This window comes from Mustela putorius, unplaced genomic scaffold, assembly GCF_011764305.1.
Source record: "Mustela putorius furo isolate JIRA1106 unplaced genomic scaffold, ASM1176430v1.1 tig00003863_pilon_pilon_pilon, whole genome shotgun sequence".
Taxonomy (NCBI): Eukaryota; Metazoa; Chordata; class Mammalia; order Carnivora; family Mustelidae; genus Mustela; species Mustela putorius.
In genome coordinates this window covers 17,677,116-17,705,031 of record NW_025422015.1, presented here as the reverse complement: position 1 = coordinate 17,705,031, position 27,916 = coordinate 17,677,116, and the positions used below count along the sequence as shown (strand labels likewise).

The 27,916-nt window shown below is 41.7% G+C and overlaps 1 protein-coding gene across 12 annotated transcripts in view; it reads right to left on the bottom strand.

The window, feature by feature from the left end:
• Nucleotides 1-27,916, bottom strand: part of MAP7 (microtubule associated protein 7) — a 167,375-nt gene that overhangs the window by 128,850 nt on the left and 10,609 nt on the right. For 3 of the 12 annotated variants that reach the window (XM_045066320.1, XM_004740280.3, XM_004740283.3), the window contains exon 1: nucleotides 15,562-16,572. The exons of 3 other annotated variants lie outside the window; for them this stretch is intronic. In XM_045066320.1, the coding sequence (XP_044922255.1) occupies nucleotides 15,562-15,694 (133 nt within the window). In that variant the 5' untranslated portion in view covers nucleotides 15,695-16,572. Of the gene's footprint in view, nucleotides 1-15,561; nucleotides 16,576-16,619; nucleotides 16,733-27,916 lie in introns of those variants that run through there. 6 more of the 12 variants (XM_004740276.3, XM_045066324.1, XM_045066323.1 and 3 more) reach the window with 4 other exon arrangements.

Here is a 27,916-nt window from a genome sequence, read left to right as displayed (position 1 = left end):
GCCCCTGCAGGGCCTCTCATGTGGTAAATGCTCCATTCACAGCACTGGTTCGCATTTCTACTACTAACCTAATACTACACAAAGCTGGAAGTGGCAATATTTTCAGATCTTCCTTTCCATTCCTTTCTCTTTAATCTTACATATCATTTATTTTATCCCAGTTATTTATACAAATTCTCTGCCCAAACATGTTAGATACATGTCAAGCAAGTTACAGAGCCATCAAATCACAGTTAAGTCAGAGCATGACTTAACTTTAGTGCTTCCAGAGTTCAGAAAATAAACAGATCCATCATGACTGGCTCACATGCAGCTCTCAGATAAGGATCTTGAGGAAACAGTTAGGTTTCTATCACGAGTTTTCTCTTCCTTACTCACTGGAACATCAGAAGGAAGGGAGGATCACAGCCTCTGCCTGAGGCAGCAGAATAAAGACAGACCCTTCCCATGAACTCAGAGGCAGCCATGGCTTCATGGACCAGAGTCTGGCACTCACTGAAGTAGTATCTGTCTCCCACTTCCACAGCAAGAACCAGAAAAGATTGAGATGCCTTTTTGTGCATTTTGTCACCAGCAGCCAAGCTAGGTTTATAGACTTCTGTTATGTAGCAAGCGTCCAAGTTTGACTTTAAGAGAAATTCATCCACACCAGGGCTTGTCAAAGAATTGACCAGAAGCCATTCTTTGAAAATCTAAATCATCCATTTACAACAGACCTGCTCACGGCTCTGGCACCATATGGTGCCAAATGAAGACTTTCCTATGTGATGCTTTGCATGCATGCAAACACACAAACACTACAGAGTTTCCTCGACTGGGCTCTCTGTGAAGCAGACACACATACACCCCATACAAAATTATCCCAGGTCAAATAAGTCTAATTCATAATATCATAATAGCATATTAAATGTCCTTACAAGTCCTATAATATAGAAATAGATTTCCTAAGCTGATCTGAGTTAGAATCACCCTGCAGGAGGAAGGATGTGCGGAACACCAGTTTGGGAAACATAACTCCACTGCTTCGGTGGTGCAGCACTGCCCGGCAGAGCACTAGCAAGGAAGGTGGCGCCAGTGCAGGTGGCCAGACATTCCTTGGGAAAATGCCCAAAATTTTGGGAGGAACGCTTTGTGGGGACTACAGGTCCCGAATCCATGAGTTGTGGCAAAGACCAACATAATTTTGAACAAGGTATGATTATACTATGCACAGCTCTCCTCCCAGAAATTCAGATTGTACCCTTATAATTGAGATCAATATAGAGCACAGAATACAGATTTCCATCCCCTGCCCCCTGCAAAGTAATTTTCTTTATCCAGGAAAATAAGGCAACCGTACAATATATCATGCCGTGTGGCTGAGCAAGAGCATAACTGAAGTCTTCAGACTAGCAGTCTACAAGTCTAAGCTTCCTCTTGTTACTAAAATAGCCTCCACCATAATAAAAGAAAACACACAGTCGCTATAGCTAGCTCTCTACCATTCAATTATTCATGTTAATGCCTTGCATCTGCAGAGTTCATACTTTGCAAATGCTAATCAGGCCCAAGGATTATGTGAATAATGGAAAACCACAAATAAGTACCAAACCTGATTTTAAGCAATGTCTTCAACACATGCTCTCCCCCCAAACACTACATCGCCCCTCCTCTCTGCTTATGTTCTTCAACCTAAAAGAAACCTTACTACTGTTAGTTTGGTCAGGAAGATCAACCTAACTTTTATACTTTGCTTTTTCTCTGGTTCCCATCTGGAATGATGGTGAATGACCAGAAGTACTAATAAGAGAAAAACAAAAGACTCAGGCCCAGAAACTAGATGGACTATTTGAAAAGGGAAATCTGAAACCTGGCTCTAACGCCCGGCCACTGTGTCAGTGGAGAAGGTAACTGCCTTCCCCTCAGTTCTGCATGGTAGTGGCACCATCTGTTTCTTCCTTCAGTGATTCCATATACCTGCCAAGAACCATGAACTTTAAACCTGATTATCGATGCAGCAGTTTTCGCCCCCTTCTCTAGGGGGAGAAAAAAACACCGAACAATGCTAGGGTTCCCATTATTAACACAAAACAAAACACTACATTAGCTAATGTCCGATGTCCCTACTTAAAATGCCAATTCATGACAATCCGACTGGCAAAAGTCAAAGTGTCTTACTAAATCCAGTCTAAGGATAAGGAAATATGGACCTTCATACAGGGTAGGTGGGACTATGCTGATAAAATGATTTTGGAAAAGCAACTCAGCACATGAGAATGCACACACTACTACTAGGAATATACCAGAGAAACCTGCATACATGTCCAAGAAGAGATGTACAAATGGTTACTGGAGCACAATCTGTAGTCTCAACAGGACTAAATAAACTAATCAATACCTCTGTCCCTCCGCTGGAAAATAGTAATAAGTAAACTGGGAAAGTCGCACTGAAGAATTAAACTGTGGTCAAGTCCTATTATAACATTCTACATAGCAGTTAAAACAAACTATGGTGATCACTTTGCATTGGTATTGCTAAACTTGAGGGGAAAAGTGCAAACTGGCAGGTTGATATATTAATACATAATTTATATGAATTTAAACACACAGATTTTTTAAAGATATCTCCATGTAGTCAAAATAAAGAAAAAGACAGGAAGAGTACATGTTATCTCCCTGGGAAGAGGAAAGGTGGGGCGATAGTAAGGACTGGAAGGAGAAAGACCATGGAAAGATACATAAAAACTGTAACATTAGCCATAATATTTTTTATTTATATTCCCCATAAATATTATATACTTCAATATAAAATTTTTGGTCTAGGTCCCAGACATATGGGTATTTTTTTAAGTTAATTTTATTTTTTTAAAGATTTTATTTATTTGTCAGAGAGACACAGAAGGAGCAAAAGCAAGAAAAGGAGAAGTAGACTCCCCGTTGAGCAAGGAGCCCGATGCTCAATCCCAGGGTCCTAGGATCCTGACCTGAACGGAAGAGAGCAGGCATCCGACATACAGGGATTTATTATGTTAGCTGTTTTTTAAACTTTTTTTCTTAAAATCACAACTTTCAAAATATGATAAATTATAGTCTTCTGTTAAAAGCCAAAAGGAATGAAAAAAATAGTGGTCTGAGAATATTATACAACCTTACAACAATGTGCAAGGTGAAAAGGAACTGGGTTATTAAGCCACGAAGTAGTAGGTTCCTGAATATTACTTAGGAACACAATGACACATTTCAAACACACTTTACTATCTTTATTTTTGTGTGGCCAATATAAAAGTGGCTTGCAATACTGTTATGAAAGTAATTGTCTAGGAAAAGGAGTTCATTAGAAATATTTTCTATAGTTATACAATCACTAGGCATCTGAGATTATTTTCAGGTTAAAAAAGTTAGAATTAAGGGGTACCTGGGTGGCTCAGTCAGTTAAGCATCTGCCTTTGGCTCCGGTCATGATATAGGGGTCCTTGGATTCAGCCTGATCTGGCTCCATACTGAGCAGGGAGCCTGCCTCTGCCTCTAACCTCTCCCCTTCTCCCTCTGCCCTTCTCCCTTCCCCTGCTTCTCCCTCTACCCCTCCTCCCTACTTCTCCCTCTGCCCCTCCCCCTGCTCATGCTCTCTCTCTCAAACAAATAAATAAAATCTTAAAAGGAAAAAAAAAATAGAAATAGAAGAAAAATAGTCTTTAATTATTGCATTCTCATAAAGCAAGTGCATCTTTCAACTGGTTTTAAGTCTCCTAAAATTTAGAAGTCTTAGCAGCAATGCTGGGCTCTTAGAACTATTACAATTAAGCTATCAAATTGCAAAACCTTTCCAAATAACATTTGGGATCACTTACACACTAGCTCATTAGTGCCCGATGCAGTTAGAAGCACGCTTTATGTACCACCCCACCTAATCCTTAGCCCTCTGAGACAGGTGATGCTATCATCCCTGGTTAGAGATGAACCGAGTGGGCACAGAACGAAGTATCAAGCACTGTGCCTGAAGCATAAAGTTGGAGTCGGTTTCGCCACCTCCTAGTTCCAAGTTATTCATCCCTCCACACATTGTCTCCAAGAGACCACAGCCCTGTGCAGATGGGAACAGCCTCGATTCAACATCTACTTTCATATACAGCCCCCAATTTTAAATTTCAGGGATACTTCTATGACATTCAAACCTGCCTTGCTTGTTTTACCAGCCAGAAAATCTGGTCTCCCCCAGGGACCACACTGTCAAAGACTTGTCATGTCATTAGAGGTCCTAAAGCATCCCTGTGATTCTGAGAAGGAGGTCTTCATCAGATCCAGAAAAGGAAACTTATTTTTCTCAGTCTGTAAATGAAGGGATCCAGTATATTCTGAATTTTGGTACCGACACATTCTGCCACCCTAACTGCCCGAAGTAACCTAGGGGCCATTCAGTGTGCCGCTGACACCTCATTCAGCGATGCCTGCTCTCCTTCCGTCATCATCTTAGAAGCGTGAACCTGACATCTCAGGGCCACGGGGAGGAAGCAGGTCATGCTGAGCTCATCCAGGATGAACCACCCATCGCACCTAGGATGGTTTTCTTTTTTCTGTTTTCCTCTGTTTAACTTTCACACTAAAATGTTCCAGTCAAGTTTTAAGATAAAATAGGCTAGAAGACAACATAAATAGCTACATATTTAGTCAAAAAATTTGCTGTTAATCTTAAAATAAATTAAAAAATAAAAAGTCATTAATCTTGGGGCAGGGTTGGGGAGTCAAATGCAGGACACTGGGAATGATGAAGTAGCCCTCCACTTGAATGACTGTGACAGTACTGCCAGAAGAAAGGAATTCAACAAACACCAAAACTCCTGAATGGAAGTTGTGGTTTTTTAACACGTCACCTGAAGTAGCGCGAACTCCCTCTTTAACCCTGTTCTCCTGAACACAGATCAGTAATTGTATAGACCCCCCTCAAGAAGCATCAGTAGGGTAATGATCCACAGCAAATTCTCAGATGGGGATTGGAGCATTCCATTTGCTTTGCTTTCATCTACGATGTTTCACCAAAAAGCATGTCACTGGCCACATAACCAGTCATCCCCCAACACTTGGGCTTTAGTTAAAATCCGGTGTCGGTGGCCAATAGTCCTTTTAAATGTTACCTTCTTCACATCAAATGAAAACAGAAGTTCCTCATTCCTCTTTTGCATTGTAGTGTTTTAGTGAGAATAGTGCTAATTTAATACATCCTCATGTTCACAGCAAAGTGGCAGAAAAGTCACCTGTCAAGAGTGAGGTGGAGGGGATGAAACTCATGGTGAATATCGCCTGCCGTGTGTTTGACTCACACAACCAGCCATCAGCAGAAGGGCTCATCTCCCGGAGAGAGAGCAAGAGAGTGAAAGGGATGGGGCACCTGAGGGGCTTAGTTGGTTAAGCGTCGGCCTTCAGCTCAGGTCATGATCCTGGGGTCCTGGGATCAAGTTCCGCATCATGTAAGGCTCTCTGCTCAGTGGGGAGCCTGCTTCTCTCTCTCTCTCTACTGCTCCCTCTGCTTGTGTACTTTGTCTTGTTCTCTATCAAATAAATAAATAAAATCTGAAAGAAAGAAAGAACGAACAGACCCAAGCACGCTTGCAGCAACACTCGGCAGCCATAAGGAAGAAAGAAGAGGCTATGTGGGGATACTCTGAGCCTGCAAAGGACCAGGCATTGATCCAAGTGCACTGCTGAGAGGTTTACCCATGAGTTCCAGGCTTGAAAAGAGGACAAGTGAGCTGGAAGGGTAATAATAACTGTGAGAACAGAGGGTTCAGGAGCATAGGGGTCATGCAGAAGATGAAGGGTTTGGAGGAGGTGAGTCCACGGTGCAGGCAGGAGGTTGAGCTCACATAGTTGGTGAGATTTAGCATGTTGTCGCATGGTACAGACACACAAAAAAATCAGTGTTTGCTGAATCTGAAGTCTGTGGGTGCCCAGGGGAATTTCCAAGTTTATGGGATCGCAGATGGAGTGCTAGTGAGTCCCAACACAGGTCTACACTACCTAAATGGAGTCAAAGTGAAGGTCACGTAGCATGAAAATAAATGTCAAGGTCACTGCAACTTGTGGCAGTGGAGAGGATTTCAAAGTCACTTAGGCTGTGATAAAATGTCAAGCTGATTGATGATTGAAGTGTTGACCCAAGTGGTCAGTTTGGAGTTCCATTCAGGAGTCAGGCTAATGTGAATATAATAAAACTCTGAACCACTAGATGGATAAGGGGGAGCTAGAGCAAACCGAGCCCTGTGTAAAAAGATTAGGGAAAGGATTTACTACTGCAGTGGTGCAGAAGAATCAGAGGTAGGAGACTCGCAAAAAGAAAATATGATCATCCCAAAGTCAGCCCAGGGTAAAAACCCAGAGTGCTGAGGTCTGGAATCCTAACACTGAGGTTGCCACTTTGCATCTTTACATAGTGCTAACAGAAAGATCAGTGCCAGGAACTGTCTACCTGTTTTTCTGGGCCTTGGGGAAAAAAGAAAAAGACTGATGCAGAGATGGTAGTATAAAAGAGAGACAGGAAAGGAAAATTCTGAGCGTGGCTGGGCTGGGTGGGGGTCCAGAGGGAACAAGGCCAGAAAAGCACTGGACGGCTGCTCACAGGTCTTTCCCCACCCAGAGAGGAGGAGGCGGCAGTGGGAGACGCTACCTGTCACTGTGAGGGAGTAAGTCATCAAGGATTCGTTTCTTATGTAATCTGCCCCAACTTAGAATTTCTACCTTACTGTCATAATAGTGAATTTCGGTTGTTCAAAGGGAGGTAAATACTTGTAATACTTCAATCATGGCTGTAATGAGTAACATACCACAAACTTAAATGGACACTTAATAATGAGCTCCAGTAGTTCAAGGAAAGATGACGGTAGAAGCTGCTTCTGGCATACTCTGGCACTGGAATGTGGTCCAAGTCGGTCACTGTGGAGTCTGCATACCCTGAACAGAAAACTAACTACAAGTCCTGTCTGCATGAGGGCTGGAGGGCAAAGGTCTGTAACACAAAAGTCACTGTCCTATTGCCTGGCAGGGCAATGGCTAACCTGGTATCTCGAGGCCTTTGATGTATTCAGAATGTAGTCCTGGACCCTGGAATGTTCCAAGGCTTGGACAGATAGCCTCGCTGGCTGTGCTTCCTCGTTTTCCCTAGCTGACGGTGTCGGGGTGTCATCTCTCATTAGTCATTGTGTAATAAGTATTTAGGAAGCCTCAACTATACGTGAGGCCCTGTGTAGCAACACAGGCTGAAGCTAAAGGTCACACTCACTGCCCTGTCAGAGTTCAGTTGAGTTGGAGAGATTTTTTAACAGTACTCAGCAAACACAATCTAAAATTTGGCTGGAGTAACAAAGGACAAGTACATGATCCCTGAAAAGCCTAGAACATGGGGTCCAGCCTGATCTGGGGACACTCTTGAGGAAAGGACATTTAAACTGAAGAAGTAGATGGTGACCAAGTATAGCACAGCAGAGGGAGGAGAACCAGCCACAGCGCACACCAGATAGCGAGAAGAGCTCCACCTCAGAATACAAAGACCTGCTAACACATACATTTACTAACAGAAGTACGGAACATCCAATATGCTGCCTGCATCAAACGTTCACAGCACTTACTGCTGACTGACTGGTGAGAGAAACAAGACCACCAGAGAGAAATAAAAGTATTGAGAGACAAGACAGAAACTGACCAAATTTAGAACAAGAAATCTTGGTGCTGAAAACAGCATGAGAAGAAAAACGGCCCATAGAAAGCTAGTAGCCCCCAAATGTAAGTGCCTATAACCTAAGCCCCTGGCACAAACCTGCCCACAAGCCTAGGACATTTCCATTCGTGCATGCGAGAGGAAGTAAAAACAAAACAAAAAACTCCAGAAGTCGAAATTTTGAGAAAAAATTCCTTTTGATTGGTTTCCAAGAAGGCAGAGGATCATGGCTATTTTTCCCTGATTAAGGCAGGCCAGAAGTTTTCCATTAACCCCAAGGAATAAAAGGTACACTCCCTTAATCGTATTTTAAATAACAAGTGAGGTGATCTGACATAATGGTAATTTATTTCCTTCCCTTAGCACGGCACAATTACAGGGTACCGCAATGAGTAATCTACCTGACATCTAACATCTGATCCACACAAATAAACACAGAACAGGGAGACAGTCACATATACCTATTGTGGACAAGAGACTAAAAAGGCCTCAGAAAACTGGCAGTCCTCCTGGAAATGTTCACTCACAAGCTAGTTAAGGGAATAGGCAGGAGATTAGACTAGGGAAACTTTCTGTAACAGACATGTACTGGAACAGACAAAGAGTATGTTTGTCGGAGTTATCAGAAAATTCGCCATTTGTAGTCAAATGTCCCATCTTTTATAAATATCATTTAGTGAGCCCCAAATATTTTCCAGAGAGTATACTAAAAGCTTATCATATCTCTAATCCTCACCTCCACCAGTGAGCATGGTATGATTAATTTCATTTTACAGCTCAGAGCCTGAAGCTTGGAAAGGTTAAGAACTGTAACTTGCTTACTTTCACATGTGGCAACTTTTCTATCACATCACACAGTCTTCTCTCACCCCACAGTTACACTGAATTTCTAATAATCTTGGCAAACTTGGATGTAGCCACTAATAGTCCATCTGGTTAAACTTTTCCTGCCATATAGACCAAGAGCGCTGACAGGAGAAGGTTCTGAATGTCTAAAGTTCTCTACAGGGGCTCAGAGGCAATAACCACAATTTTGACTTTGCATTTGTACTTAGATTTTTGTGCTACATTGTTTCAGAGGGGTTTCAAAAGGGGTCCACAAATGAGGTATCACCTCACACCAGTCAGAATGGCTAAAATCAACAAGTCAGGAAATGACAGATGCTGGCGAAGATGCGGAGAAAGGGGAACCCTCCTACACTGTTGGTGGGAATGCAAGCTGGTGCAGCCACTCTGGAAAACAGCATGGAGGTTCCTCAAAATGTTGAAAATAGAACTGCCCTATGACCCAGCAATAGCACTAGTGGGTATTTACCCTAAAGATACAAACGTAGTGATCCAAAGGGGCACGTGCACCCGAATGTTTATAGCAGCAATGTCCACAATAGCCAAACTATGGAAAGAACCTAGATGTCCATCAACAGATGAATGGATCAAGAAGATGTGGTATATATACACAATGGAATACTATGCAGCCATCAAAAGAAATGAAATCTTGCTATTTGCGACAACATGGATGGAACTAGAGCGTATCATGCTTAGCGAAATAAGTCAAGCGGAGAAAGACAACTATCATATGATCTCCCTGATATGAGGAAGTGGTGATGCAACATGGGGGCTTAAGTGGGTAGAAGAAGAATCAATGAAACAAGATGGAATTGGGAGGGAGACAAACCATAAGTGACTCTTAATCTCACAAAACAAACTGAGGGTTGCTGGGGGGGAGGGAGGTTGGGAGAAGGGGGTGGGATTATGGACATTGGGGAGGGTATGGGCTTTGGTGAGTACTGTGAAGTGTGTAAACCTGGTGATTCACAGACCTGTACCCCTGGGGATAAAAATATATGTTTATAAAAAATAAAAAATTAAAAAAAAAAAGGGGGTCCACAAGATTCCCACCTTCCACCTGGACTCCCAAATCACTCCTCAACAAATACACTTGATGCTTGACCTTGTAAGAAACCCTATGAGGAGGCACCACACCACACTAACCTTCATAATGTTATTCTCAATGATGGTTTTAAGATGACTGGTTCTGAATCCACATCTGAATCCACAGATGATCTTGCTACTACTTTATTAGGCCTGAAACTGTGAACATAATTTTCTTCGGTCAATATGCCTAAACTCTATTCTCATTTCACACTCCACACTGGACCCAGAATGGTAAATTCTCTGGAATCTGGACAGAATCTATTAAAATTCTCAAATAATCATCATTGGGAAGAAAGCCTAAGAAAATGGAATTTGTGGGTGGCTCAGTGGGTTAAGCCTCTGCCTTGGGCTCAGATCGTGATCCTAGGGTCCTGGGATTGAGCCCCGCATCAGGCTCTCTGCTCAGTAGGGAGCCTGCTTCCCTTCCTCTCTCTCTGCCTGTCTCTCTGCCTACCTGTAATCTCTGTCTGTCAAATAAATAAATAAAATCTTTAAAAAAAAAAAGAAGAAAATGGAACTTGCATTTTATAGTCAGCAAAAATATTCATCAGTGCCCTTTGAAGTACACATTTCAAACACGATGTCTTATGGCCGCCTGTGGTACCCTTTGGGTCTTTGTATCCAGATCTGAGGTATAATGAGGTATGAGTTGCCTTTGGAAGTTAACAAATCTAGAACATAAACTTAATGCATAGAGGGCCCAACATAAATGGGTTCTTCCAAATGCTAAGAACGGAGAATTAAAACGAATTCTCTCAATGAAATTTCCTTTGTTGATGTGAAGGTATTAGTTCCTGCTCAAAACATGGTTAATGTGCCTCCAAATGATCTGCCATTTTTTAGTAACAACGGAATTTAAAGTTGCCCCTTGAGATATGTTGATGTTAGTGGAAAAGGATACTCAATCCCACCTTCTAATAAATAATATGTAACATTTATCAGCTGAGAGATTTTCACCAAATACATGTGTTTGGCTCCTAAGGTTAGAGCAGTCAGCTATTTTAGCTCTACTGATTATGTCTCTTGAAACACACACATAATTTTTAAGCCTTTTAGTTTTATAGAGCAAGCAAATTCCCATGAATATAGTACCTCACCATAAAAAAAAAATTTGGTTATGTAGAGATTAAATCACGTTCCCCTTGTATAGCGATACCTACGGTAATTTCTACTGTAACACGGGATGCCTGGGAAATAGTTCCACTCACTCAACAGGTGTTCACAGAGAATCCAATGAGTGTAAGCCATACATCAGATGTTGTGGTCCTTGTTCTCGACAACCCCTGTTGTTATTTTTATATAAAGGCTTTGAATAAAACATTACATTTTGGGTTTCTTGAGCAAATAAAATTTATGGCAATCAATTTGACTTTAAGATTTCCTCCTTATAATAGGGATCTTTGATACTATTGCTATTCTGAACTATACCTTTGCCTCACTAGCTGTAGAATTCTACTGCTAAAAGTTTTTGCCTAGTCCTGAAATGGCACAAATAAAGACAGTGGGAACAGACAAAAGTCCAAGTCTTACAGAACAAAAGAGGAAAGAAACAAGAAAAAGAGAGAGAATGATTCTAGAATGGCATTCACATTTCTTGACATTAACACTCCTTTTTGGGGAAAAAAAAAAGACTCAGGACTTATAAAGAGGACATTATAATTGCTAGATCATCACTACTCCAATAGGAATACAAATGGTAAATGGCAGATCATATTTCATTTGGAAACCTTCACTGGCAGAAATTCTACCTTTAGAGTGCATAAGCCAAAAAAAAAAAAGAAGAAGAAGAAATTACTGCAGGCTCCAGAAAAACCCATTCTAACAAAAAGGCAGGGGGAGGGAAACAGGGAAAAGGAGAAGACAGCTTCCCAGAACTACTGTGTCCTGATTTCAAGGAGAAAAATTCTTAACAATCTAATCTGCAATTTGCTAACAAAATGAGCAGGAGGCATTAACCTCAATACTAACAAACTGGTCAGTTAATACTACCTTGTAAACATATGCCTTCATTTTTCCACCAAAGAAAATGAAAAATAGTATAATGGAACACAACAATACAGGGCAGAATCCCTGATACACTCTAAGGTAAAGGCAACGTGGTAAAAAGTCATAGGATTAACCTATCAGATACACCCAAATATCAGATACACCCCAACATTAAAATGGTTGCCTAGGAAGGACAATCCTAATATGATCAACATTTCTTAGTATTCTTATGTTAGTAAGACTTTCAGAGCCTGTGCAAATTATTTTTAAATATTGAGTTTATCTCCATTCAATAATGTTCTATCCACTCTGCAATTTCATACACAGAGGAGTAGTCTTGGCCCTTGAGAAGCTTACTGTCTAGAGAAGGGCACATAGGTATAGATACTTTCATAATACTCTCAGCCCTTCCCCCGATGTCAGTTTATATTCTTGCATTATTGGTACATAGTGGTCTCCTTCACTAGAGAGGTAGACACCTCTGAGAGCAGAAACCGTCCGTGTCAGTTACCTTTGTACCACCTCCACAATGTCCCAGCAAAGGAATCTGTACAGACTGAGCATTTAGCAAATGTTGGTTTAGGGAGAAAAGGTGTTTTTACAAATTAATTACACTGTGTTCAGTAAAACTCACCATAAGGCAGGTTTGCCTTGAAACCTAAGCAAGGACACTGAGTCACTGCAGTACCTAAATAAGCTTTCCTGCACCAGTCCACATCAGCATTACACTGAGACCTAGGTTCTAGAGGTATAAGAGCAGAAGCCCAGCTCACCCCCAATTACTGTCTAAATGTTATTCGTCGATAAGAGCAAGGCATGTAAAACATTTGCATCTCTACTGATTACAAGGGAGAGAAATTTCACCTTCAAGAACTGATTGAGTCTACCAGCTAACTGAGCTACTGTCTCACCCCATCAAGGCAATTTTGAAGCCACACAGGGAGTCCAGACAGTAATCATTATGTTCATTCCTACAAAGTTTGTTATGATGGCTACCCAAGAGTAGAGTATCTGGAAAGATGCGACCTGTCATTAACCCAGGGTAATCCTGAATAGGAGCATTTACCTCCTGAATTCAGGTAACAAACTTCTTTATGCCTGGTGGTGACAGAAAAAAGATACTAAGCATGAAAACCAGGTTGCACACAGTTGGCTGATTAGCCCACAGAGCAGGCAAAAAAGAAAAATTTCTGATTGCTTATCTTAATAATAACACATAAATGATAACCTGTATGTCATCTTGCCATGATGATTTGGAAATAATTTAATAAATAAAAGTCCATTATATGTTGCAAAGGATGATGTCGGCAACCAGGGAGTAGCAAGTATAATATTCAAAGCAGGAAATAACATTTATGTGGAAAAGGACAACTGAAATTATCTATAAAGCCAGTTTACTATGCTCCACATTCATTTCAGGACCTGACCATATCTGGCGCCAGGAAGCACGTAAGGTTGGACAACACAGAGAGGACAAAAATTCAGATCACAGCTCTATAGAGATAGAGCTATAGAGATAGTCTAAGAGATATCTCTATAGAGATAGTCTACAGAGATAAGACTAGAACTATGTTGTCTAAGAAGGTAACCACTTGCCATGTGTGGCTCTTTAACTAAAAAATCAATTAAAATTTAAAAGTCAGGGGCGCCTGGGTGGCTCAGCGGGTTAAAGCCTCTGCCTTCGGCCCAGGTCATGATCCCAGGTCCTGGATCGAGCCCCGCATCCGGCTCTCTGCTCAGTGCAGAGCCTGCTTCTCTCTCTCTGCCTGCCTCTCTGCCTACTTGTGTTCTCTGTCAAATAAATAAGTAAAATCTTTAAAAAAAAATAAAATAAAATTTAAAAGTCAGTTTCTTAGTTATAGTAGCCATATTTCAAGTGCTCCCAGCTACATGTGGCTAGTTATCATATCGGACAGGGGATACATAGAATATTTCCATCACTGTTCTACTGACAAAGTTAGATTTGCAAGTGGACATTCCTATTGCTCAGACAGACCTCATAAGAAATTCAGAACCAAGCCAATAGTCTTATCCATCAAGAACCACTGATATTTCCAGGGCTGTTTTATTTTATTAGATGTGTCCATAAATTAGAGACATTTGGGGGATATACAGAAAGTCTGGACATCCTGATCAACAAAAGATTTTCCTCCTTCTCTATTCCTTCACTTTCTCCTTGATATAGGGAAAAGCAGAAAAAGAAAAATGGTAGGGGATCAGAACGTTCTTAAGTCTCTCTTATCCAAAAAGTTGCACGAATTGCCAAAAACAGATTTTTAGAAGCACCTACTTCCCCTTCCCTTCCTCCTTTAAATAAAACACTAAAGGCAAATGAAAACAAACAAACAAAACACAGGAGAAAGAGAGTAATTCAAGAAAACTACTCAGAACAAAACAGATAGCTATCCTAAATTACTGCTCTAAGATGCCTAAGGGAAAAGTGCTGCAAATGAAGAACATTTCAAAAAAAATACACAGTGGGCACAATTCAACAGATCCACATTAATTTAGAACGTTACCACTTCCTAAGAGGCCAAATGATCTGCTACTAACAATTTAAAGTATTGGGTTTTCATCAAAAGCACACCCTGGTTCAATTGTCTAACTCCTGGGCAAAAAAACAAAAACAGAAACAGAAACAAACCAATCATCTCCATCAGCTTCCATCTGTGGCTTCTGTAAATTCCTGAAGTCATCTGGTTCTAAGACAGAAGCTATGTCTGATAGTGACATTAAAGTCAACTATGCTACTTAGATCCCAGTTATTAGAAATTCTCTGTATATGGTATTTTAAAAGTGAAGTAAAATATACTTCTGGATTTAGAGTAGACAGTTGCAATTATATTTGAGAAAAGCAAATGAAGATTCACTCAAGAACCAGGAAAAAGAAAGCCGGTCATTTTCAGACACTGGATTCTATTCAAACACTTATTCTATCAGTGTTTAAATATTTGCCTGCTACTTTGCCATGCTACTGCTCTGTATCACACAGAGAAAAAAAAAATTTGATATCTCCGTGACAGAACAGTTTGCATGCAAGCTAAAATTTAATCCCCACATGGAAACAGCAAAACTGGTACTCTATCAGCTTAAGCAATGAATAGCTTATATATTTTGGGGAAGGGAGTTGCAAGAAAAAACTTAAAATGCAAGCCTTAAAGCCCTTCTAAAGGCATGATGTTGCCATCCCGAAAATTACAGCCCTGGGGAGGAGGGGTGGCTATGAGACAATGCTAAAAGATGGAGTACCCAGGGATTTGAGAAGCCAGTCAAAGCTGCTACTCCATGTCATCATTATGACAGAAATGCACAAGAACCAGACCTCTCCTTTCCACACCCAGCACAGGCCAGCCTCCGGGAGATGTTCAGTAGCAGTTACCATCACAAGTTAGAAAGCCTCATGGTCCTCCCTCCCTGTTCCCTAGCTTTGTCCTCTATGGTGCACTCCGTGTTTATTTATCTCCTCCTTCAAGCTCTCAGTATTTCGGAATACAAAAGGAAGGAAGGAACGTCTTGACCCTGTGCCCTTGGAAAAGGCTGCACTCTTTGGTCACTTTAACTCATCCCCTTCGGAGGAGAAACTGTCCTTATTAAACAGAACTCACCAAGGCACCTAAGCAAGGTGGGGAGGTGTTCATTTAAACCTGGACGACTCCTATTCCTATTGCTAGGACAGTGTCATCGGTAACTGTTCAAAGTGAGCATGAGAAAATTAAAGATCTCTAAGCCAAGAAAGCAGTGAAGGTCAGAAAGGCAGCTGATCTGAAAGCTACCAAATCTGCAAAATCTGTTCCCCATTTCACGCATCCACAGTTCTACAGAATGTGTAAATACCACCGGCAAACTGCTAGGGGATCACAAGCACTCCACACCGTGTGCACACAGTTTGTAAATGTGCCACAGAATGTGTGGGAAATAGGGACCGGTTCCAACCAAAGGGTAGAGCTAATGCATACCTTTTGGTCTTCTGGAATTTCCATTCTTTTGCTGTTCCTCTTCCTCGTTTATGGTGAATAAACCAAGGGGAATTGGCCTTGCACTGGTCTTCTTCAGTCTCTCTTGTCGGATAGCTGTAGCAGATCCAGGCATACCGAGGCTACTAGTTCTTTTAATTATTATTATATTAAAAATATATGCTTATGTAATTGCAGCTCCCAGGAAGCTGCTAGTTTCTAAGCGGCCAGTTCATTTGAGCACTTGTAATAGATCCCCTATGGGTAAACAGTGTGCAAACAGCTGACAGATACTACCAGCCACTTGGCAACTGAGGCCCTGCAGTTCCTCTGCACCTAGCAGCAGCCCCCCCACCTCCCCTCCGCGCCCCCTCCCACTTACTCCCCCTGGGCATGTGGCTGGCTAGAGCCCGCTGCTTGCACACGCGCTCCCCACACACGCACACGCACTCTCCTTCCGGAAAAGCCCCAGGAAAGGCACGCAGGGTCAGCTGCCTCGGTCCGCTGCCTAACCTGTGCAGTCAGATCCCGGCTCTTCCCCCCCAGGCACCTGTCCCCAGGCTTGTCCCCCGCCGCGGCACGGTAAGCTGTTCCGCACACGGCACAGAGGGGAAGCGGCGAGATGCCGCTGTGCACAGTTGCCCTGACAACCCCGACCTGTCCGGATCCAGGAGGAGCACGAGCGGCTTTACCAGCGCCCCGTGGCCGCGGGCTCTGGTCGGGAACTCACCGCAGTGGGCGGGAGCCCAGGGAGGGAGGTGGCCAGAGCGCCGCCAGGCTCCTTCTTCCTCTCCTCTCTACCCCAGCCCCGCTCTGCCCGCACCGGCCGCAGGGCAGGGCACCCCCCCGCCCCCAATCGCAACGGAGCCAGGGACTCAAGGCAAGAAGACTTCTTCTTTGTTGGGGGGGCCGGGTTTTCAATCGGGACAATGTTTGCGAGTCCCTGGATGAAGGAAGGCCTCGCTGGACCCGCATGGCACACTCCGCACTCTGTCACACAGCCCAGCCCTGCAGGCGTCCCTGCGATCCCAGAGTCTGTGTGAACACAGGCGGGGCCTCACCTGGCAGGAGGACCAGCACTGCCCTGCACTTGAGACCTTCCCGGTAGGGCAGGCAGGGGGAGAACCCGGCCTCTTCTCCCAGAGCTGGCAGTCTGGAACATCCCGAGTGCAAGTCGAATCGAAAGGAGAGAAACTACAGTTCACCAAGGAAAAAACAATCCGCCCCACCACATCCACGCTACTCCCCCTGCAATTCCACCAGCTCTGGGCCGGTCACTCCCAGCCGGGCTGAGCAATCCTCAACATTTGACCCACTTTTAGTTTTCAGATTGTTTTCTCCAAAGCATACAATCATGTGATACTGTTTTCTCCTGAAATGAGCTTTCTCACTTAAGACTCTCCAGACTCTCCACCTCTAGGCTGCCTGAAACTATGATGTGGGGAAAAAATTTCAGTTTATAGTGACACTGACCAATGCCAACTGCCAAATTAAACTAATTTTTGTTGTTTTTGTTTTTGCTTCTTAATCAAAATCAAGTCTGCTTAAAAAGTCCAAAGCCATCTTCCCACTCCAGACCGCTCTACTTTTCCTCTCAATATTTAATCTACTCACCCATGAGAGGACCCTGAGGATTCTATGTCTAGTACTCTGTCTAAATCCTTTGAATGGAAGAGTAACTGTTGACAATTCACTTAACTTTTCTTGGTGACTTAGTCTTTGCTGTAAAATTGAGGTGATCATTTACCTTCCAGGATTGGGGAAAGGATGAAATGAGCATAGTGGTAGCTGGAAGAAGTCCTTATAAAAAGCAAAAAAAAGCAGGTGATACGTATAAGAATCATTTTTTTAAAAAAGTAATCTCTATTCCCAACATGGGGTTCGAACTCACAATCCCAGGATCAAGAGTCACATATTCTTCCAACTGAGCCAGCCAGAAACCTCCCTGCTTTTACTTTTTATAATACATCTGTTCTAAGTAGTCCATTTTTGCTTCATATTTAAGGTGTTTCCAGTTTAACTATCAACTTTATCAAAGAACAACTTTATTTTTTTATCTACTAATATTACCCAGGCCACTGCAGGAGACATACTAGCAAATGTACTCTGGGGAAATAAAAACAAAAACATCAAAACTATAGAAATCTTTCGCTCAAAGACTGAGGGGATTTAATTAAGGTTAACAGTTATTAGATGTGTAGATTGGGGAAATGCTGGAAATTTCAGATATTAAGTTTACTTAAAATCATAGTCCTCTATGTGATTGGTATTTGAAATAAAAGTGAATGGGGCTGAAGAACTGAGCGGGTCTGAGAAAGCATCTACATCAGCATTTTTCATGCAAGGAAAACTGAAGCCCGAGAGGTAAAATTCCTTGCCCAGGTCAAATGTTTGTTGGCAGCAAGAGTGAACATTTAGATCTCCTCCTCCATAGTTCAGTGCTTCTGCTTATGATGAACATTTGGCCTATACAGTTTAGAATCCTAGATCCCTTTCTCCAGCCTCTACAGAGGTGGCAAGATGTGAAGGAAGGAAAGGAGAAACCATGCTTAGAACATGCAAGATCCTATTGTTCAAGAAATAAATGGTGGATACCACATAGTTCCATAATCCTACTTAGTAATTTTATTTGGTAATTCTATTTCCAAATTGAAGATGATTTATTATTTCTTATTTCTTTAATCAGGTGATCAAGAAACATAGTCCAGTATTACCATACACATATTTATGGAAATCTTTTCAAATCTAGTTGTTTCTTCTACCTTCCAGAGAATCAGGTTAGTATTTACAATGGCAACATACACACACACACGGCTGAAACTACCTTTTGGCGTAAAAAGCTACGTTTCAAATGACAAATTTCATTCAAAAATGTTCCTTACCCAAATAAAGCTAATAGCTTCTAACCATCTCCAAGAAGTTTAACAAAAGTAAAGCTAAGGAAAAAGGGATCTCTTCTTCATCGTCCACATAAAACAATGAAAGGATTAACATTTTATGAAGTATCTTAGGAGGACAATGAAACATCTTTCTAAGAGCAAAGCAAAAGGAAAGCTGAAATTCAAATGACTTCTGCAGAAGATGTACATTCCTTTACTTTCAAGGATGGCCTGGATGGCTTTAAAGCTTTTATAGGAGAAATGCAGCAGCAAAGCAAAGTCTTCATAGCCTTTACCTTGTCTGGGTAAGATATCAAAAAGGAGCCCCCCATTGAGGTCTGTGGAACCAGAGATCACAGGACAGCCCTCTGGGACCCACAGGACCGAAACTATGATCACTAGGCAATCACTAGTTCTCCTGTTATCCGCAGTAGACTATCCCTTCAAATGACAAAGATGGCATTCTTCATGCATAAGAAGTCTCACGGAGAATTTTGATTCGTATCAAAATGTGGAAGTCACTAAAATGGCTGTTTTGAAAATTATGCTTAAACCATCTACAGGGAAATGAAAGCCTAATCAAAGGAGGCCAAAAGTCACCACCGTCCTACAGCCCATGGGCAGGCATGGGTCCAAGAATTCCATTATCTAGGAACATCTTCAACTTTGTCAGATGCTGTGCGAGGTGTGTTAAATAGGTTACCTGTGTTAGTCATAACAGCATGGGGGAGAGGAGTCCTCACCTGACAGGTCAGGAAACAGAGGCTCACAGAGGTTAAAGTCCCCCAGCTAGTTAAGTCACTGAGTCAGGATTAAACCATGGCCCATCTGCTCTGAGGCTAAGATGCTTTTGTCTAGCTGCCTTGTAAATCCTGACTGCAACAGTGACTAGCTGTGTCCCAGTCACAGCTGTGACCAGTCACAGAGAAGCAAACAGCCTCAAGATCAAATAATCATAATAAAGGAGGCTTTTTCCCCCTATCCATGAAGTACACATTTAAGACATAAATACATTTTAGATTAGTTTCTTAAATGCTCAAACCCCGTCTTTAAATGGATATAGGTGTTTAACTCTTATTTAATTTCAGGAATACTGGGGCTGAACCCCTACAGAAGCATGGGCTTCCAGTCTTCTCCCTTTTATACTCAGACCCCAAACAAAAGCTGATGTGGAAAGGGTATGGCAAAGCCTTAAAGTAAAAGGAATCCTATTCCGAATTCCTAAGCTCTTCCTCAGAACTAGTAAGTGCTTTCAATTGGATGTGGCCTTGAGCATCACTTTCGGGTACAGTCCCCATGGGAACCGGGGTATGTAGACTTCCAAGAGTCAGTGAGGTTTTGCAATGGTTTCAATTGTTATAATTATTTTTAATAATAAAATAATAATTATTATTTTAATGATTTTTAATGGACTTGGTACAAAGTTGGAAGAAATGAGATACTACCTAGTGAGAAAAGGTAGATTTTTAAACTAAACTCACTTTATAGATAGAAAAATGTTCCCAATATAATCATTAAATATAGTGACAACTGTAAGTGGAAATGATACCACTCGTCCATTATTAATGAAACAAGTCACTAGGCTGTTGAGCAACTGCTGTCCTCACCAATTCCCACCCCCAGCCCCACTCCCTTAGTACGCAATTAATTTGTATCTGTCCTTCTTATCCTGGCTGTCGGGTCCCTCTGGCCTGCCTCCAGCCATGAGGCAAGTGAATATGTAACAGTCAAACTAACTGCTTGGTAGTCCCCTACCAAGTCCCCTACCAAATCATCTCGTGATTTGGACCTACCTGTCACAATGTTCTAGGAGACTACACACAGGCAGGCGCATGTATACACACATACGTTTCAGGCTGGCTTCTGCTCACACGTATCCCTCCTTTACTTTATGTCTGTCTTTATGACTGTAAGACTAGAAAATAGCATACAGTCCATGAATGAATCTAAGACTATCCTCCTGCAAAGAGCAATCTGTTTAAGCAGTGAGAAGCATACCTAGACCCTCCCTTCTAAAAGCCTAGGGAGCTTTACGAAAACATCCCTGAAATGGAAAAGAGCCTGACTGGCACTCATTAAGGACTGTAGCTGAGAACAGAAATCACTACTGCTGGAATTGAATGGACAGTCACTGGTAAATTACAGTTCTATACACATATAAGTTAGTTACTTTTCAGCAGGGCCCAGAAGTGCTAAAAAGACTTTTCTTATTTCTACATTATGATTAACACACAGGAGCTGATTAACTCCTCAAAACTACTGGACTTCAGTAATCTTTTAAATATTTAATGCATTAACCCCCGCTCCCCCCACCAAGGTAAGCTGCAATTTACTTCTAGTAGCAGTTTTGGAAATCTACATTTTAATGCAGTATTTAAAAGAAAAGAAAACCTTCATAGGGTTTGAAAACACAAGGCCAGCACAGGTTGACTGTGGAATCAAACAGCCCCTGAGAACAAAGGGTCCCAGCTGGTTCTCTGCCATGGCCTTCTTGAAGTTAGAGGGCTCCCTTACAGTTTCCTAGAATGAGGACACTTCCTCACGGCAGCTTTGGCAATAAAGGCAGAATGTCCCGCCATCTTGCAGCCTTATACAGAGCTTCCAATAAGCTGCTGGACAAAGAAGTACAGCACAAAGAAAGACTGACCCTTTGAAAGGAAAATAAAAAGGCAGGTTTGCTTTGATCTTTATTTTACCACCTTTTGTTAACAGGCACTAAGAAAAACAGTAAATACTACTCTAGCAGTGGCGTGCCAGGAACCAAGAAGTCCAAGGTCCCTGCCGTGCCTTTTATAACATTTCCATAAATCTCTGCTGTGTGGTGAGCACTTTGTGGTGCCAGCACTTTCCCATGTCTGCCCCTCTGTAAAAAAATTTTAAACCCTGAGGATTCACTTATCTGAACATAAGGTATGGATAACTAAGCTTTAAAACTCTTTCCTAAACATTAGGAATCACTAGCTAAGTTGCTAATATTATAAAATGCCACATTAAACTTGGAACCCAGGAACCTAGGTTAGAATGTCCTCGGGCTGTTCTAATGTTCATTATTCCCACTGATGATACCTAATATACACTGCATGAACTTCTGAATTCCTGGACACGAGTTAAGATGGGCACACATCATCTCCTCTAATAGTGACACCCTTGGGAGGTTATAAATCTAATTTTACAGATTCAAAAGGAGGCAAAGAAATCAATTGCTGGGTTCAACAGAAGAATCAGATGGACTGCCAGGCCTGTGTTTCCCCGTTACCTGACCTATCATTGGTCTGTGAGCAGTTACAGATTGTTTTATTTTTTGAGCCACACCACAAGAAAGGTAAGGAGACTGAGCAGCTGTGGCCCCCGTCTTGCTTTAGGAGGCAGAAATCATGTCAAAGGTGCAAGGGCGGGGGGTGGTTTGGGCAATGACATCAGAGGGGAGGCAGTAGGCAAATCCTACAAGGTTCTCCCATGTAACAGGGGCATTCAGGAGTGTTGATAATGAAATGTTTGATCCAGACCGGCCAGTCTGGTGGAGGATGGGTTGAAAAGGAGGAGTGAGACTTATGAAAAACCAGTTCCCTAAGTTCTCTGCCCAGGTGGAGAAAAGCATCTCACGCAGTGACTGTGGGGATAGAAGGCCAAAAAAAGGAAAATGAGCACTCACTTGTGTTTGTTTTTCAAACAGGCAGGCCCTGGCAGCGTGGAAGACTTATTTCAGGGGGATGAGCATGGATACCGAGTTGCTGCCAAAGCCCAGATGAGTGTGGACAAGTGGGCAACGGGGAGGAAAGGTGGTGTTTTATTAAAGATTTAGAGGAGAACGAGGGTTGTATATCTGTAGATAAAACAGAGAGATGGCTAGACTCAGGGCCAAAATCATCAACAGATCAAAATAATGGGCTATCGCTAAAAAAAGACTTAGTAACGATAAACGAACCCCTCTTTTTAAGTCCAGCTGCACGGGCACAGAAGACAACAAGACAACCCAGCCAAGCTTCAGGAGCTGCACAGAAGGAGGGTGCACAGACAGTGAGCTCTCGACATACGATCAGCGTGATGAGGCAGTGAAAGTCCTAACAGTATCACAGGTGGTATCAACAGATGTCCAGCTCGCTGAGTAAGCGGAAGAGCCTTCTCTGCTTGGGGGTCCTCGGATCACATTGCCTGAACTAGGTATTTCACTAGGATGATAAATTAGAACACACTCGAAAGAGAGCAGCCTAGGACCTGCCAAAATTCTAGGCTATAATACAGGAGATCATTGGAAAGAAGGTACATTTTCCTTTGGAGAAAACAGGGCAAGATCTGGAGAAACAAGGTAACTGTATTAAAGGTTAACATGTGGAGGCATTTCTACTTTTAGTGTAGTGCTGGAAGGCAGAATGAGGCTGGGTGACTGGAAGCTACCAGAAGGTAACAAGCTGTGCCTTCCGTCATTGAAGATGGCCATGCAGAAACACGGACCTGGGATGACAGTGCTGAATGAACGTGTTGTGTCCAGGTTGGATTCTTAGGTCTTTAGAGTCTCTACTGATCCCACAACTGATTCCACAACCGGATGAGAACCTAAGGGCAGTTAGATGCCCAGGGAGAAACACTCTGGCAGAAAGAAAAAAGGCCTGAGAGAGCTTCAGAAGGCCCTCCCATCCCCCCTCCCCCGCCCGTATTTACACTTCACAGAGCTCTGTTTTTTGCCAGCAGCTCTACAGTTGTACTGTTTTACTCGTTCAGCTGATGCCCCCCAGAGGTTTTAGACGTAAAGCTAAAATACACCAACAATGGAAGCTTCCCTCAGTGGTCCGGTTACCACAGGCAGGTGCTCAGGATTGCTATACCTGCAGCTCCCAGACTTCCTGCACTCTCCCCCACGGGCAACTTCAGGGAACTCTAGAAGATGAGAAATTCTAGGGAAGATGGGGACTGAAAATGAAGAAGATAAATGACACCAGATCAATGACACCATTTACTTTGAATGGAACACCACGGCTCTGTAACTTCAGAGAGATCTAAACGTTTGTGAGAGAAGAGCAGTATTGAAGAATAGTAAAGCAATTCAGTTTATTACTTTATGGGCATTTTAAGGAGAGTGATTGTCTTAAGTCTTCAGGTCAATGAAGAAGTGACCCAGCCCAGAGCAAAGGGTTCAACATTCATTACAGAATTTCTTGAGACTTGTCCCAATCCCATCTTTTGTGGCTTTGCTACTCTTTCCAATTCTTTATCCTAAAATGCCCTACCGTAATTAAAACTGACATCAATTAAGAAATTTTAAGAGGTTTAATATCCTGTTTTTACTTTAAAAGTTAATTTAAAAGTTTCTCTTAAAAAGTAATTGAAATGTGTTACATAATCCTGGGGGAAAACTCTGATTTTCTGAGGGTCAGGGTATCCGGTCAGGCTTCTTCTCCAAAGATTCAGAACCCAAACTACTACTGGACTACTACTGATACTATATACTACTAGTTCTCTGGAGAAAAATACATAAGTCATACAAAGAGACAAATTTTTTTTAAAAAAGACTTATTTTAAGGAATAATGGCAGCTGTGATCGTAGAAGCTGGCAAGTCCAAAATCTGTAAGGCAGAATTTCCTCTGGGAAACCTCAGTTTTTGCTCTGAAGGCCTTCAATGGATTTGATCAGGCCCCCTATATTATCGAGGGTAATTTTCTTAAAGTCAAGTGACTGTAAATGTTAAAAACATCTATAAAATATCATCACAGCAATATTTAGACTAGTGTCTGACCAAATAACCGGGTACTATAGACTTGCTAAATTGATAGATAAAATGAGCCATCGTGAGATTAGACGTAAAGCTAAAATACACCAACATAATCACAGAGATTAAGACACTCCATTCCCACATTGAAATCAACATGCTGTAGATGAAAGCATGCCACTCAAAAGTCAAAGGTCTATGTGTCAGGGATCATAATTTTCACTGTAGAGGCTGGACACTATTTACTAAAGTCATTTCCAATATTGCAATGCTCTATTAATTGTATTGTATTCATACAATCGGGCTCAGGCAATCTCAGAGTAGAACTATTAAATCCTCTTACCTTTCACTAATGATCTCTCCTTGAGCATCCAGTACAGGTCAGCATCAAAGCATTATCAAATAAATCCTTTTAATCATTATAACAACTGGTTACCTCAACATTAAATGAATTGGAAAGTGCAGATATGCAAGTTAAAAAAATTACTCCCCATTGTCATCAAGTAACCCCACTGTCTCAATCAGAAGAAACATATATAAATACGTGGACAGGGAGGGCACTGAATAATACATGTTTCTCATGAGAACATAAAGTGTGTATGAAGGTTTGAGGTACTAAACTTTACAGTTATTCGTTAAATAGAACCAACTCTGACAAAGGAAAAAATGATTACAATTCTGAGGCATAGTTCTGAAATCAACCTAGGGGAAGGAAGCGCCTAACAGAAGGGCAAATTATATAATCATGGTGGGTAAGTTTGAGGTTTGGTTGTTTTCATTCAGCTAAGGTCCATGCTGAAAAAGATAAGCATATCCAGTGTAATTGTCAGCAACCAACCAGAACACTGAAAGCCTTTAGCTAAATTATACAGATAAGAGACAAGTATATTTAGAATTAAAAGCAAGCCAGACGCTTTTCAAATTTGGAACTGCTAAACAAAAAAGATTCCTAATGCATCAGTAATTGCTTTAAAAAAGATAGGAAGCATTAATTTCCAAGAAATAGATACTACTAGCGACCCAGTACATTTTTTGAGAAATATCATCCCCTTTTAGTCTTGTCTGATCTACAGCCACTGAGATTTTAGTGGGCACAACACAGAAAGACACAGAAAGAAACAATAGCTCTGAAAGATGAACAGGTTGAGAAACATACTTGGAGTGCCCCAAACCTCATTTCCAAAACCCCTTTACCTTTCATATCCCTTTCCAAGCTCCTGCCTTAAAACTTCTGTGAATTTTAAGATTTATTTATTTTATTTGAGAGAGAGAGTGTGTGTATTTGAATAAGTTTGGGGGAGGGGCAAGAAGGAGAGACTCTTCAACCAGCCTCCCTGATGATCTTGGAGCCCAACACAACATAGGGCTCCATCATGACCTGAGCTGAAACTGAGTCAGACGCTCAACCAACTGAGCTACCCGGGTGCCCCGAAACTCCTCTTAATTTTAGACAGGCAACTGAGGAAGGATTATAATGACAAAAGGAACCTTTTGGCAAACTTCCTAAAACACCACAAATGGACCGTTTTGCCTTTTTATTATTGGGCAAAGTGGCCACACTCCCATTGTTAAAGGCACTAAAACCACTGATACATTATAAAAAAACAAAAATAAAGACTTGTTCCAGAGACAAACAATGTTATAGAGAAGCAATCACAGTTATAACAACATTCTTTCTACTCTCCTAATTTTTTTTGTTGAGACGGTCCTACTTGGTTCCTGTTTCCATCTAGGCATGGTGGGGGAGGCACCCCCCCCCCCGCAACCCTTATTATAAGAAACACCCAAGTCCCTTTGCAGCCCAGAGCCAGGCTTTCGTGGACTCAATGAAAAAACACCTGGTTCTTACGGTTTACAAATAAAAGAAGGGAAGTTTATGAAACCAAAAGCTGTTTGTTTTAAAAAGAATTATCATACTGCAAACTGTTCCATAAACAGGTTTCGAGATAGGGACACTGACAACAGATAGCATGTATACCGTAAAGCAAAACGTCATCTTTGTGCACTTCACCACTGGGTCTGAGCTCCCAGACACTGGATTCAGTAAAGCCTTCTTCTCCTTCCGTGTGCCATTCTGTACTCCTCTCTTCCAAAACCTCCTTGAAGACCTTAAACTCTATTGTGGATGCACTCTGGGTATGGCTGGACTACCAAAGACTGAATCTAATATGCCAAAGTAGTGTTTCCTTGAAGTTCACTGGATTAAAAGATTATGGGGGGTTTTCTATTCAAAGACATTTGCCCTCTCATAGGTCTTACAGACTAAAAATAGCTCCATCCCCCATTTCTCTATTATAATGCTTTCTACTGTGGAGCCATTTCTTCTACTTGTATTTTAGTTCCTGATAATCTACCTGGGACTTATACGATGTCACTTTATTTTATTTTTTTAAATGTTCATATATGTTTTTACATTTTTTAAAAAAAGATTTTATTTACTTATTTGACAGAGATCACAAGTAGGCAGAGAGGCAGGCAGAGAGAGAGGAGGGGAAGCAGGCTCCCCGCTAAGCAGGGAGCCCAATGTGGGACTCGATCCCAGGACCCTGGGATCATGACCTGAGCCAAAGGCAGAGACTTTAACCCACTGAGCCACTCAGGTGCCCCACGATGTCACTTTAATGAAGCATAGGGATATACCCTTTTACATACTCAACAAGGACATCCTCCCAGGGATGGTAGGAGGTAGGAAGCCATTGTTGCAAAAGAAGTTTCTGGGTTTATTCTCATGTTGAATATTTCTTATTTTTAATAATTTTTCTTACTGAAGAATAATATAAACCTTAATATTTTAAGGGTGGTTTAAGTTATGTTGGTTTAATCACCATAGTGTCCACTATATTATATACAAAATCTGAAGGCATTATTCAGAGCATCTAAACCTAGGACCCATCTGAGGAAGTGATATTTAAACATTTAGGAGTTAAATTTTTAAAAAGATAAAAATTGAAATTACAAGTTGAATGAGTTATTTTCTTAGGGACAAAGGTCTGACTCATACATCTCTGCCCCAATATCCTATGGGTCTTATAAATAAGCCTCTGTAGGGTGCCTGGGTGGCTCAGTCATTAAGGGTCTGCCTTTGGCTCAGGTCATGATCCTGGGGTCCTGGGACCAAGCCCTGCACTGGGCTCCTTGCTTGGTAGGAAGCCTGCTTCTCCCTCTCCCTCTGCTTGTGTTCCCTCTCTCGCTGTATGTCTCTCTGTCAAATAATAAAGTCTTTATTTTGTTTTTTCTCTTCAAAGATTTTATTTGACACAGAGAGATCACATGTAGGCAGAGAGGCAGACAGGCAGAGAGAGAGAGAGAGAGAAACAGGCTCCCTGCCAAGCAGACAATGCAGGGCTTGATCCCAGGGCCCTGGGACCATGACCTGAGCTGAAGGCAGAGACTTAACCCACTGAGCCACCCAGGTGCCCCTAAATAAAGTCTTAAAAAAAAAAAAAAAGCCTCTACAATTTAAGAAAGTCTCTTCTAAAATTTAACACACAAAAATTTTTAATAAGAGAAACAATTTTCTGATTTTTTTCTATTTCAATGTATGTAGAATTAAAAACCTCTTAGTTATAGTTGACATACAATTTTACATTAGTTTCAGGTATATGACTTAGTAATAGGACATTTATATATATCATGAAATACTCACCATGACAAGTGTAGTTGCCATACCAAGTTATTATTAACATTATTAACTACATTCCCTATGCTGTACTTTTCACCTCCACAACCTGTAACTGGAAGTTTGGGCCTCTTAATTTTCTTCACCTACTTCGT